Here is a 13,064-nt window from a genome sequence, read left to right as displayed (position 1 = left end):
CCCCCAAAAAAGAACTATATTGGCAGAATTTATTTATTGCTATCAATATTAATTCATCTATAAAATGATAAGTGATTTTTGCACCAACTAGTTCTCCAATATTCTAAATATGTTAAATATATTCTAATTCACTAAACAATTACACGTTTTAGAGTTATCCTAAGGAAACCCTCATGTAATCTTAACCTTAAAGTAAGGCTAACTAACTCTTCACAGTTTTATGGCCAATTAAAACGTTGTCAAGTGCACATTCAAAATCACAATAAAACCAGAAAAGTACATACAAGTCAACATGTAAGCAATAAACTATTGCTTATATAAAAACAAGTGGCAACAGAAAGTTCCATACCAGCTAATGATTCTGGAATCAGTGGCACTTTATAGGGAGCTCAGGTTTCACAGTATTTCAGAGTCTACCACAAAATTATTGTGAGGTATATGCACCAAAGTTCATCCACTCCATTCTCCTCACTAGCATTTTCCCAACAAATAATCTCATGAAAACATTACTCTGACACTGACTTTACATGCTGACTTTTTGGAGACAATAAAGCCCCACTTTAACAGAAGACCTTTAAAACAGAAAAAAACTTTAATGAATATTCTTTCACAATTCATGTCCTTCACCAATTATTTTGAGAGAAAATGCACTTTAGCCAAGGCAGTGTAAAACTATGCTTTGTTAATACTTAGTAAATAACTGACGCTTATTAAAATAGTAAACCTCTGTTTGCTATAATTCATCAGTAGAGGAATTACCTTAGATCTCTCATTTCTATATGATTTCTGTCCTACTGTGGAATGACTTTATCCTACACCATCTATATCTTATGGCTCTTGATGAAACACCCACAACCCCTTTAACAGTATCAAAACCTGTTAAAACTGAAATCCTCATAATCCTCATTTATTTTAAATTGTATTACGCAAAGGGAGCTAAGCAATATATCATCCTTCTCCCTTAAGTCTCCCTATTCAATTCTGTCTTCCTTTCCCCAACATTACCTAAATCCAAGATACAGGATCAGGTGGCAACACTTCAGCAGAAAACACAGTATACACCCTTTAATGCTTTAGCATAGATGCTTCATTGTACCAATCAACTGTTACAATTTCCAAGAAAATACTCAATGCTGTACCTCATAAGACTATAAACACATTTTTTTACTTAATTGGAGCTAAAAGTGAGCTTTGCAGATTATGCCTGGAAAAGGCTTACATTTTTCAAACAACTAAAATTAGAAGATCATTTTGGTATGCAAAAGATGTACTAAATAAAGCAGTACGTTTAACACTAAAAGCCTCCAGTAGGGAGGGCATTGTTCACAACTATCTCTCTTTGTATATTCTTTTTTCCAGAGTTTAAAAACCTCCTTAGAGTACTGTACTGCATTATCACAGTGAATGCCAGAGCACCAAAATAAGGAATAGTCTGTACTTAATATCCCTAATTTGTAAATAATGAGACAATATAACAACTGGTTTCTAAGCCAACAAAAGAAAATCAATGACAAAAATGTTGATGTCTAGAAATAGTTCTTTACCATTACTACAGAGGGCATAAACCACTCTGTAATGTGCATGTTTCCAGGGAGTCCTAGGGAAGAGGCAATGGAACAAATGCATGACAGAAGCATGACCGGTCTTCTGCAACAAGCTTTCTCCTTCTCTTCAGGTTTCTCTTTTTATTCCATGCCAACCACTTAACTCAAACTTCAACCTGAAGAGCTGGTAAACGATCAAACTACCTAGAGTTTATACTAAGTAGATAGAGATGGTCATTTTGAAAGGAGAAAAATTTGTTACTCTGATCATATTTTCTGACCTATGGCTTTAAATATTTTTTGATGATAGGTGAAATATAAATAACATTCAGATGAGTGAACAAACACAATTCTAGTCTTTACTATAACCTTGTAATATGTTAAGAAGGTGAGAGAAATATGTATCCCTCAAATCCAATCCACTAGTATTCTAACCACACCACCCAAAGCTGGTAAATATAAATCATAGAGTTGGAAAACTGCCCTCTGGCATCCACAGAGAGGGCTTCCAGGCATCAACATTTTTCTTAAACTCGTTGAAACTCTATTTCTCCATGCTAAACTCCCCAACTCAGAACAGGTCCTCTTTCTTTATGGTGTTTTTCTTTTCAGTGAGTTAATCAATTTTTGCATTTGCATAAATGATTGCACAGAAGACTTTAAATATAATTCTTTGTAAAAGGTGAGAGCTAAGCAAACGAAGATTAATCATACTTCCGTGACTTGTTAAAAATAAAAATAAAGCTTACATTGAATATGACTAGAAAAGCTGTCATCTCTGTCCTCAGTCTATATTTCAAGAATTATGATAGGACATAAGTTAAGAGAACAGCTACGTCTTAGGCACATAATCACCTGTTGGATACATGCCAGCGTCTTGTGAACAGGAGGCAGTCATTTACAAGATTGTGCTTTTTACATTTTGAGAACAACCCATCATTACTTACAGGGAAAAAAATTAGACCTAATGTCTTTTTTCCAGAAAAATTTAATATTTATGGAAATCTAAACCCTGTTATACAGTCCTCTTCTAAATTATAAGTACTTATTTAAAAACTACTCTTTCCCTAATACCATCAGGTAGCATACTGCCTGCTGTTCTTTTCACTCACTAACTTAATCTATCAACTAAGCTATGCTGGGCCAACAGTATCACCTGGTGTTTACTATATCAAATTGTCTGACCTAGAGTTTCTTGTAGGAATTGTGTACACTTATTTCCAAGTCACAGTTCAGAAAAAGTCTTTAGTACTTCTTACATATTCATCATCTTGTACACCTCTTACTCCCTCTAACTCAGCGATTCTCAAAGTAGGCAGCATAAGGAAAGGAAAGGAAGGGCAGGGAATCATTTAGAAAATTAGTAATTAAAGAGAAATTTTTCAATATATTAAAAATCCCTTGGCCAAGATCCTGATACATCCCTCTTAGTGGAACATCATCTCACCTCACCCTTTCAAAAATCACAATGTGTCAAAAGAAATAGATATCACTTATGAGAGAGTCCTGAGAAATACAAAATCAGAAAACTATAAACAGTTCTTGGGTAATGCCCAACCCCACCCCACCTTTACTCTCACCCCTTATCTTCTCCAATAATAATGTTGACTTGTGTAGTATGACATCCATGGAGTTGTACTGAGATTGAGGTAAGTACATCTTTTCACTGCCCATTATTGCCTTGGACAAACCACTTACATCTATATGCCTCCCCTCACAAAAGGTCCATGTTCTTATTGTAATATTTTATGCTTACAAGTTACCTAGGAAGAAAATGTAGTCAATGTCTAGCTGGAGTCCCAGCTTGAGTGTTAAAGCCAGGTCTGCCTCTGGGAGTCAGATATGTTTAGAAAAATCTAGTAAACTCATGCATTGAGGTCACCTGGAATCTGTTTGTAGGAGGGACTCAGATGTCTCCAGGGAAAGTACTTACCCTAAAGGGAAAGAAAGGGAAACAAGTTTTTCCTAGTCTCCAAAATCTGATTCTGAGAGAGGTGATTCTGAGTTTTGTATGGAGTCAGTCACTAAGATTTGCTTTCCCCCCCCCACCACTCCCCAGAACTCCATGGATTTCTGTCTGAGTTCTAAGGCAAAAAGAAGATTCCAAAAAAATTGAAAGAGGTATCTTTCCCAAAAAACTATGTAAGACATTAGAGCAAAAAATATTCCTGCTATGGTATCGACTTTGTGTATAATACAATGTACCTCTCACACACCAAGAACTTCAGATCATAAGATAGGACATCTCATTTATGGTACTTTATAGCTGCATGATTCAGTGCAGTTTATAACAATATCCCTTACCATGTTGGGAACATCTAAAAACAGCCCTTTGTCAGAAATACTAGTATTTTCAAGGTAAATGCCCCCCTATAAACAGGGCACAGAGACTTCCATAGATGACCTACCTCACTGCCTTTGAGTTGTAGAGTCCACTCTGAGTACATGTGAGCCACCCTCCAGCCCCAACCAGGCGTTCCAGAAATAGTAGAATAAATAATAATAATAATAATAATAATAATAATAATAATAATAAAGCATGGACTTTGAGAAAAGAGGAAGATCCCTAATTTTAACTGACAGTAAGAGCCAGAGAAATATGGATTACAGGAGGCTAATAATACTCAGATATGAATATTTAGAAAAATTTGCCTGGAATGTAATGTTTTCCAGTCTCCAAGTAAATGGCATGCATGTAATTTCCATTTAAATATCATCAGAAGTATTGAAACTAAGTCACTTGAAGACAAGGTCTTGGTCTCAATTCACCATAGTCTCCAAATCTCTCTTTCATAGAAAATGAAACATTTACTCTTTTTTACTTTTCCCCCTTCCCCTTACTCATTCTCTCTCAACCTTATAAATATATAGTTACTATACCGAGTACATTAGCAGTACACTGAAGAATTCCTGAGACATCTTCAATGTCTTCTTTGTTGGAATGGTCTGCATAGGAGCATCTGTTAGAAATATTGTAGAAATTCTTTTCTACATCCCTATAACTAAGAAGAAAACAAAATTAGTATATGGAGAAATTTTTAAAAGACTCTGCAAATGCACTCATATACATACACAAAAGCATGTGTTTATGCTCTTAGCATAATGACATTTTCAAACAACTGAAGCTTTAAGACATAATTTCTGGCATAACCCATCACTAACATCAGAATAAGCAATGTGGACCTGGAACTGGAAGCAATCATTAACAAGAAAGCAATGTGTGAAAAAAATAAATGATGAGAACCAGAAAATATATCAGTTTGTATAGCTAATGTTTCTTTATTTGAGTGCTTCATAACTACTGGTAATTTGTTTCTATAATGAATTTACCTAGAAAAAGAATAATTAACAGTGCTAATTTGGTGCGTTGGCACTAACTGTGTTGAAAGTAAACACATCTTAACTTCTCTTACAGTCAAGAAATTAGCATGGATAACAAATAAGCAAATAAAGCAATTGGTGTCTGACAGAATTTGAATCATGGTCTTACCTTTTTCTATCTGTGAGACTTTGGGAAAGTAATCTAATCTCTATTAGTCTAACTTTCCTCCCTCATGAAATGGAGATACCTCCTAGAGTTCTTACAAGGACTTAAAGATAAAATGCCTGTGTTGATAAAATGCCTGTGTTGACTGAAACTTTTCCAGTTTCCTCTGAATTAGAGCTAAGGCACCAAAGCTGCAGAAAATAGGGGTCAAACGCTCCCATGTTTCAAAAGAGTAGCCAAGAAGACCAGACATCACCTTCAGAACTTAAGAAGTGACTAAATAGTCACTGCCACTGTCACATCACCACCAGCATACATAAGCCAAGGAATAGGAAAAATATGAAAGAAAATAATCAGAAGAATGAGTTATTGGCCTAGGAGGAGAGTACTGTTGTTCTCTCCCCCCATCCACACACACACAAACACAAGTAAAAGAGAGAAAGGGAATATTCCCTACAGAGGACCAGATGGTGAAAGAGGGATCTACTCTGATAGAGACTGAGGTTTAGGTATCTCATTCCTCAGTGAATATCTGCTGAGGTGGTGGAATTCCTGATCGTCCCTCTATACCTGACTGAATGGAAGAAGATTCCAGGGAGTGTTATTAACAGGGAAAATAAATAGAGCCAAATTGGAACTGGCCTACAGTCCTACCATTTGGCAAGGCAAAAACTATGGGTTTCCATTGGGAAAATTCATATTTAGTGATATGGAGATATCACTAAAGAAAGGTGAGCTGGGGGTGTCCCATCCTATTGCTTTCCCGATCTAGAGGCTGCAGCCAGGAGCAGGGATTACACTAGCAAGACTGTGGAGTGAAATCCACAGAGCCAGGAGCTGAGGCATCTGAAGCAGTAAAGGCAGAGCCTGCACATGCACCTTGCTGAGGGCATCACAGCCAAGAGAGGATTATTACAACCACCAGTGAAGTAAACGAGGCTTCTACTATTTCTCATTTTATTCATGCCTGATATAACACATCAGAAGAGAAAGGAACCAGAAAGGATTGGCCTAAAGCAGAGGAGTCAATAATACATGATATCACCTCTACATTGCATTCCAAGTTCCTCAGGCCAAGGTCTAACCCAGGCAGAGAGGGACAGAGAATAAGATTGGATATGAGATTGAAGATTTGAATTGGTCTGGAGTGGACTTTATACTCCCTGAAAGTACTTGGAAAACAGTGCAATCTGCCCAATGTAGTATCAAAGAGGGCTCATCCTAGCATGTTTGAAATGACTGGGGAGAAAAAAGTAAAAGCGTTTCATGTTTGTAAGATTAGACTCCAATAAACCAGTTAAGCAAAATGCTTACTACAATTTCTAGAATGCAGGAATCACTCAATAAAAGGTGGGATGGTGAGCACAGTCATTAAACACAGACAAATACGGTTTATTTTTAAATCAAGTTCCACCATTTTAATCAGAGTGACCCTAAACAAAATTTTTTTTTCACAGTCTCAATCTCCTCTTCTGTAAAAATGAGCTTAATACAGTGATCCTATGAAATAGATTGTTAGTATTAAATAAAATAACAGATATGAAGTACCCAGTATATTACCTCAAAAACAGAGAGCAATCAATAGATATTAGATTTTATCTAACTTGTTTTTATTCAGTAAGATAGATATTATATGTAAATATATCCAAAAAAAGCTACATCATTTTTTAGATAAAATCATTTACAGCCACTAAATCTGACCATGACAACATAAGTAATATCATTGAAGCTTGTTTCCCAGAATAAGCAGGGTTAACCCACTCCTAATTTCACTTCTAACGTCCTATTGAAATTATTCTAGCTTAATCCTTATTCAACTGTCAAAATAAAAAGAGAACAGAGGTTGGCTGTATAAAACAAACATAGAGCCCACAGTGATAAATGGAGTAATAATATACCTTTAGATGACTATAGGAAATGGTGTCCCAGACCAATATGAGGTTGGCAGCAGTCCTACCTGTGATATTAGCACAACGATGCTCATTCTGGCAAAAAGTATAAAATGAATGGCATGATACTGAATACATATTTTTCTATACTTTGATGTTTAAAATATATAATGAATTAAAATTACATCTCAGAAAGATGATCATGTTATTTTCCAATCAGTTTTAAAGAAATCTCTGCTTTATCTTCCCTACCATAGCAATCCATTTTTGTGAGCTAAAGACCAGTAGGAGTGGTGTAGTATAAACATGAGTGAGAGCAGTTAGATTAGGCACTCTGGAGGAAGAAATTTAGATTTAAAAAAATCCAAATTCTCTGTAAGAAGAAAGCTGTAGCTAGAACATGAACTGGGCATATTTAACTCCTGATGCTAAACAAATGATTGCAGAGTTTTAAAGGCTCAAGGAGGACAGGTAAAGGATACAGCAAGAGGATAAAGGGAAAGACAATCAACAAAAATTAAGGTGCAAAAGAGTCAGATACAATAGTGGTAATTATAATTCAACAAACATACTGATTACCTATGTATACCAAGCTGATTATATGACTTACCACATTATTATCATTAATATTTCATTTAAACATCACCCCTACTGTGCTATTATTCCCATGTTTAAAAATGAGAAAATTGAGACTCAGGGAGGTTAAGTAATCTGCCCATGATCATTCAAAGGCACACCTGACTTTAAATCTAGTAAATCTGGTATGTCTACTTCCAAAGCATATTTTCGCAGTCCCTTGCTCTATACTACACAATAAAGCTGCACAGAGAGAAGGGCACAAGATAATGACAAGAATGTCATCAGAAAAAATTGTCACCATAAACCAGATTTTCCTCAATTCTGAGTTCCTTTTGATTCCTAAGGTAAACACTGCCTGTCTCCTACTTACCACTTTTGCTTCTCACTATTCTTCCCACCCCACACTGCCCCCAACGCTAGCCCATTCCCTAGAAGCTTGAGTTAAAGAAAGGCTAACATAAAGATGAACAGTCAGGGCCCTCTTTTCTCATTTTAGATTGAGGGAAGAAGACTGCATATGCAGAGTTTACACAGCAATCAAAATTTACCACAAAGTCAATCTGACACACTGTAGCAGAACATTAAGCATAAATGGAAAACTATGCAAATAAATGAGTATAATTTATGCCATAAAAAGAAGGATTTTGGATACTAGAACTGTAGATTTTAGAACTATAATGGACCCTAGAGATTACTCATTTTACACCCCTTTCCGAGGCATAATTTACTCTTTTATCCACTATATACATACCTCTGTGTACATACCTCTAGGGTACAATGTATTCATTTATTCACACTCCTCCCTCCTCACAAAAAACTGTTAGTTCCTCCTATGTACCAAGCATTTACAAAGACACAATAATATAAGAGTAAATAAGATAAATAACCAAATAAGAAAATAAACAAGATAATATAAGCTAATGATAAGTACTATGAAGAGAGATAATAGAGACTAATGTAGTAGAAAATCACTGCGGTTGGAAATTAAGGTAGGGGATTGAGGATTACTTTAGGTGGTGTCATACCTTCCTGCTTTGGTATAGTTGGGAAACCAACAGAAGGCTGGAGTGGCTGGAGTGGAGTGAAAAGTGGGGAGTGGAATAGGATGAAATCAGAGAGGTAAGCAGAGGCCAGATCACAGGAATAGCTCAGATTTTATTCTATCACAGTAAGTTATTATATGGTTTTAAACAGGGATTTCAAAGCATGATCCCTGGACCAGTAGAATCAGCAGTATCTGGGAACTCCTTAGAAATGCCAATTCTTGAGCCTCACCCAGACATACATGATCAGAAACTACAGGAGTAGAAGCCAGAAAACTAGATAGGAATCTCTATCTGAGAGATCATGGTGACAGTGGAGATGAAGAGATGAAGATTTATCATACCGCATGAATAAATTATTTAAGCACTTATTTTCCCAACTTGAATGATCTCTATGAATAAATAAATGAACAAGTGAATGGATAAGTTAAGGAACAGAATAAATGTTTAAAGATAAAGTTGCTGAAGTACAGAGAGGCTATCTTACTTCCTAACAAGAGGATCCATCGGCCACTCCCTCCCAATCCTCCATCTGTCTGATCCTTTGAACAGCTGCTCACTTCATTCAAGGCTAGGTCTTGGAGACTAAAAAAAGCCTCAGAGAGTTTCTATGGGCTACCGGTATAAAAATTAATTAAGGAGCAAGACTATACAATCCTGGAGCTCTGATAAATAATGCAGATCCAAAGGCAAAGTATCAAAACAGAGGAAAGGGAAGATGGGAAGGTTAGCTGTTGGAGACTGAATTATGAAATTAAAAAGAAAAAGGCTAGCTCCTACTCTCTGTTACCCATTCTGATTCATCATCAAACCCAAGACACCTAAAAGCTGAATTACTTCAAGACAAGCTTTAGGCAAAGGTCAATTTCAGGGATTAGGAAAAGCACCTCTTTCCCACCCTCACCTCCCCAGAAACATGTAAAGTAAACTTTCCAGCACTTGCTCACAATTGCCTGAAATCCCTTTAACTGTAAGAAACACATTCCTTTTCACAGTTAGAGATAAAATTGTGTTTTCTTAAGAGGAACAACACATATGAGTGAATACATTTTAATCCAAGTGTTAGTGATCATAGATGCTCTCCTTTTTCAGTATTGAAAAAAGAAATTGAAAGCAGAAAGATGGACTCCAAAAGGCAAAGAGGACACTGGACAGGGAAACCATGGCCCTTTTTATCTTCATCAGCATGAGCACAGAAAAAGACAGTGAGCAAAGGTACTTCAGGTCCTCAGAAGGTAGCCAACACCCAAGCAAAAATATGCTACTAGGTCTTAGAACCAGTAGGACATGAAGACACCTCTTTATATGAAAGTCCTATACCCTATCTGTTTTTTAAATACTGTGTCTGCAATAAACAGAACTAGGGAAAGACCATTTAGGCAATGAACAAAGAAATACCACAGGCTATGTCTACAGAGATTGAGAGGAGAGTTGAGGCAGTTATTTAGATGAAAGAGAACTCCATCCTACTAATGGAAAAAATAATTTTCTGCTGATTATAGTAATACAGTTTAGTTATCTATTTTGATCATATTTATAAGATTCCCACTCTGACTTGCCATGAAGACATAATTTAGTTCACAAATAAGACTATTTCATCAGTCATTATTTGATTTCAAAACGGAGAGGGCATTCATAATTCCAGAAATAATTTGCATTTCATTACTGGTATTGTCATTAAAATCTTAAAAATAATGATGATAATAAATATGAGTAAACAAGCATGTGGTGCTTACCACATACCAGGAATTGTTCTAAATACATTGACTAGTTTAATCCAAACACCATATTTGAAAGCAGCAAGTCCAATGAGAGTGATTAAGTTTTATTTTAGAGTATGTGGGAAGAGATTAACTTGACATTATTTATCTCCCTTAAAATAAACCATTTAAAACTACAAATAGCCTCAAATTAAAAACCATCTCATGAGTTTAAATAATATGTTTTTTCTAGCACTGTACTCTTGAGGATTGATATGACAAAGTTTCAGAGCAATTCCTTTTGAAATGACAGTTAACATAATCATCAAGCACTTAAAGTATATGGCATTCTACTCGGTACTGAGATTATTTTTCCACTAAGTTTTCTTCCCTTTTGTTTTATAAAAAAAAAAAAAAAAAAAAAAAAATCACACTACATCCTAATAGCCAAAAATATGTTCTTGATCCCCATGGTAATGACTATTACCCATAAATATTAAATGATTCCCCATAACATTTCAAGAGGTACCAGGATTTGAAACTTGACTCCTCAGAACTTCTTAAACTTCTACAAAGATAAATAGCTGTAGTACATTGTACATTTAATTTAAATAGCTAGACTGCATCAGAAAGTGAATTTAGGCTTTTGTATTTGCCAACTGCTTTCTGCCGTAGCCAATCAAGGATATAACTTACACTTATTTGGAGCTTCCTGTTTACAAAATACTTTCATTAAAATTACCTCATTTAATAATGACATATAATCCTTGATTTAGTTGTTACCATCATCATCACCCTTTAAAAGGGATAAAGTTACTTTAAAGTTCTATGTCCTGGTGAGGTCTTGAATGCCTGTCTTTTGACCTCAAATCTTCTTATTTTACATCATACCACAACCATTTCAGGAAATGGGGAATAAATAAAGGAAATATGTAGCATGTGACTCTAACTAAACAAATACTTCTCACTGAACTGTGTTAAGCTTGTAGTGAATTTGATTAAACTTTACTGAAGGATCCTAAAATCCCATTTAAAGCCTCTTGGTTGGTACCAATAAACCTTATGATATTACTAAGGCAAAATATGAGATTCAGTGGATGAGAATGAGAGGGTGGGAGCACAAGAAGGAAGAAAAAGGAAAGCACTAGCAAAAGGGATTTTACTTAAAAGGATTCAACATAAATAAACTAAAGGAAATCACTCCATGGGGCTCCTATGAGCTCCCACTTCACACTGAGATCATAATCACTATGCAATAAGGTTGACTTGGTTGCCCACATGTTCAACAGCTATGTTTGAGTAACTCCTTTTTTAAAATTGGAGTATAGTTGATTTACAATGTTGTGTTAATTTCTGCTGTACAGCAAAGTGATTCAGTTATACATATCTACATTCTTTTTATATATATTCTTTTCCATTATAGTTTATCATAGGATATTGACTATAGTTCCCTGTGCTATATAGTAGGACCTTGTTGTTTATCCATTTTATATATAATAGCTTACATCTGCTAACCCCAACCTCCCACTCCATCCCTCCCCCAGCCCTATCCCCTGCCACTTGGCAACCACAGGTCTGTTCTCTATGTAGTAATTATCTTTAATTTGTCCCCAATAATAGCCAAAATCAATTTTTACTTACCCAGTAAATTGGTGTTCATAATACTGCAATGTCCTCTTTAGAGTTTGCTGTATCATCTGGGGCTACAGAATAATAATAATAATAATAATAATAATAATAATAATAATAATAATAATAATCAGCAAATCAGTGTCATTCCATTCTGAGTATCATAAGCAGATATGTAGCTTCTGATTCATCTCATAAGAGTTTTCATTTTACAATATAAACCCATCATGAATTCTGCCATGTATTTTCCCCACAGGAACTAATAATATGAGGCACTCAGCAATTACCCAGAATTTTCCAATTTCAAATATGATAGCATTTCCTAGCCATATTTTCCCCAATGCTTTTGTACTAGCTATTAAGTTCAACAAAATACTCATTGGCTGCCTACAATAAACCTAGACATTGGGGGCAGTGGAGAGGGGTGTACTAAATAAGATGAGTAATGCCCAGGTCAAGCCTGACTTCCTCAAGAGATTTCAAGCAAGGGTTCTAGAGTGTCCAAGAGGGGCCAGAGTGTTTGGGGAAAGAAATGGGATCTTCGGAAAATACCTAAGCAGCTCATGACTGAATTTTATAATCCTCTCCTCTCCATGACAGCTAGAGACAGAGTTTCTTAATCCCAGAGCAAGAATTATTCTAGACTTATTTAGGCAACAGAGCCTCATCTTGGAGTCTCAGACCTAGGGAGGCATGAAAGTGACTCAAAGATCTTAAAACACAGATTTTATTAACAAATTATAATAAGAACCAAATTTTCAGTGGCAAGGGTGTGAATTTTTTAAATAATAACAACTTCTAATCAAGCAGGAAAAAAAAGCTTATCAAAACATTGATCTATTATAGCCATGGATGAATTTTGGGGGGTTATAATGACTCTGACACAGACCCTTCAAGATGTGAGAGCAGCATGGTAGTTTGGTAATCTTGTGGGCTGCCACTAATTAACCACACAAACCTAGATAAATCTAAAAAGGTAATCTGCAGAAAGCATCTAGCACAATGCTGCTACCTAAGAAGCAGTTAATAAATATCAGTTTATTTCCCATCCCTAATCCTTCAAAAAGATTGTCTTAAAGATATGTAATTTAAAGGAGACTACAGAGATTGTTGTCAGGGTTCACTTGAACCTCTTCCATGTATACCTCTCTATGAAAAATGTCCAGGATAGATGTAAAAATCTCCCTACCTAA

General features: G+C 35.6%; 1 protein-coding gene across 1 annotated transcript in view; it reads right to left on the bottom strand.

Moving 5' to 3' along the window:
* The window catches only part of GUCY1A2 (guanylate cyclase 1 soluble subunit alpha 2), a 428,733-nt gene that overhangs the window by 375,135 nt on the left and 40,534 nt on the right, over positions 1-13,064 (bottom strand). Inside the window, exons 2-3 of the mRNA XM_057552036.1 lie at positions 11,884-11,945; positions 4,425-4,546 (exon numbers count right to left, since the gene is read on the bottom strand). Of these exons, the coding sequence (XP_057408019.1) occupies positions 4,425-4,546; positions 11,884-11,945 (184 nt within the window). The remainder of the gene's footprint in view (positions 1-4,424; positions 4,547-11,883; positions 11,946-13,064) is intronic.

This window comes from Balaenoptera acutorostrata, chromosome 9 (assembly GCF_949987535.1).
Source record: "Balaenoptera acutorostrata chromosome 9, mBalAcu1.1, whole genome shotgun sequence".
In the NCBI taxonomy this organism is placed as follows: Eukaryota; Metazoa; Chordata; class Mammalia; order Artiodactyla; family Balaenopteridae; genus Balaenoptera; species Balaenoptera acutorostrata.
The sequence above is the reverse complement of the archived record's forward strand: the minus strand, read 5'-3'. Positions and strand labels throughout refer to the sequence as shown.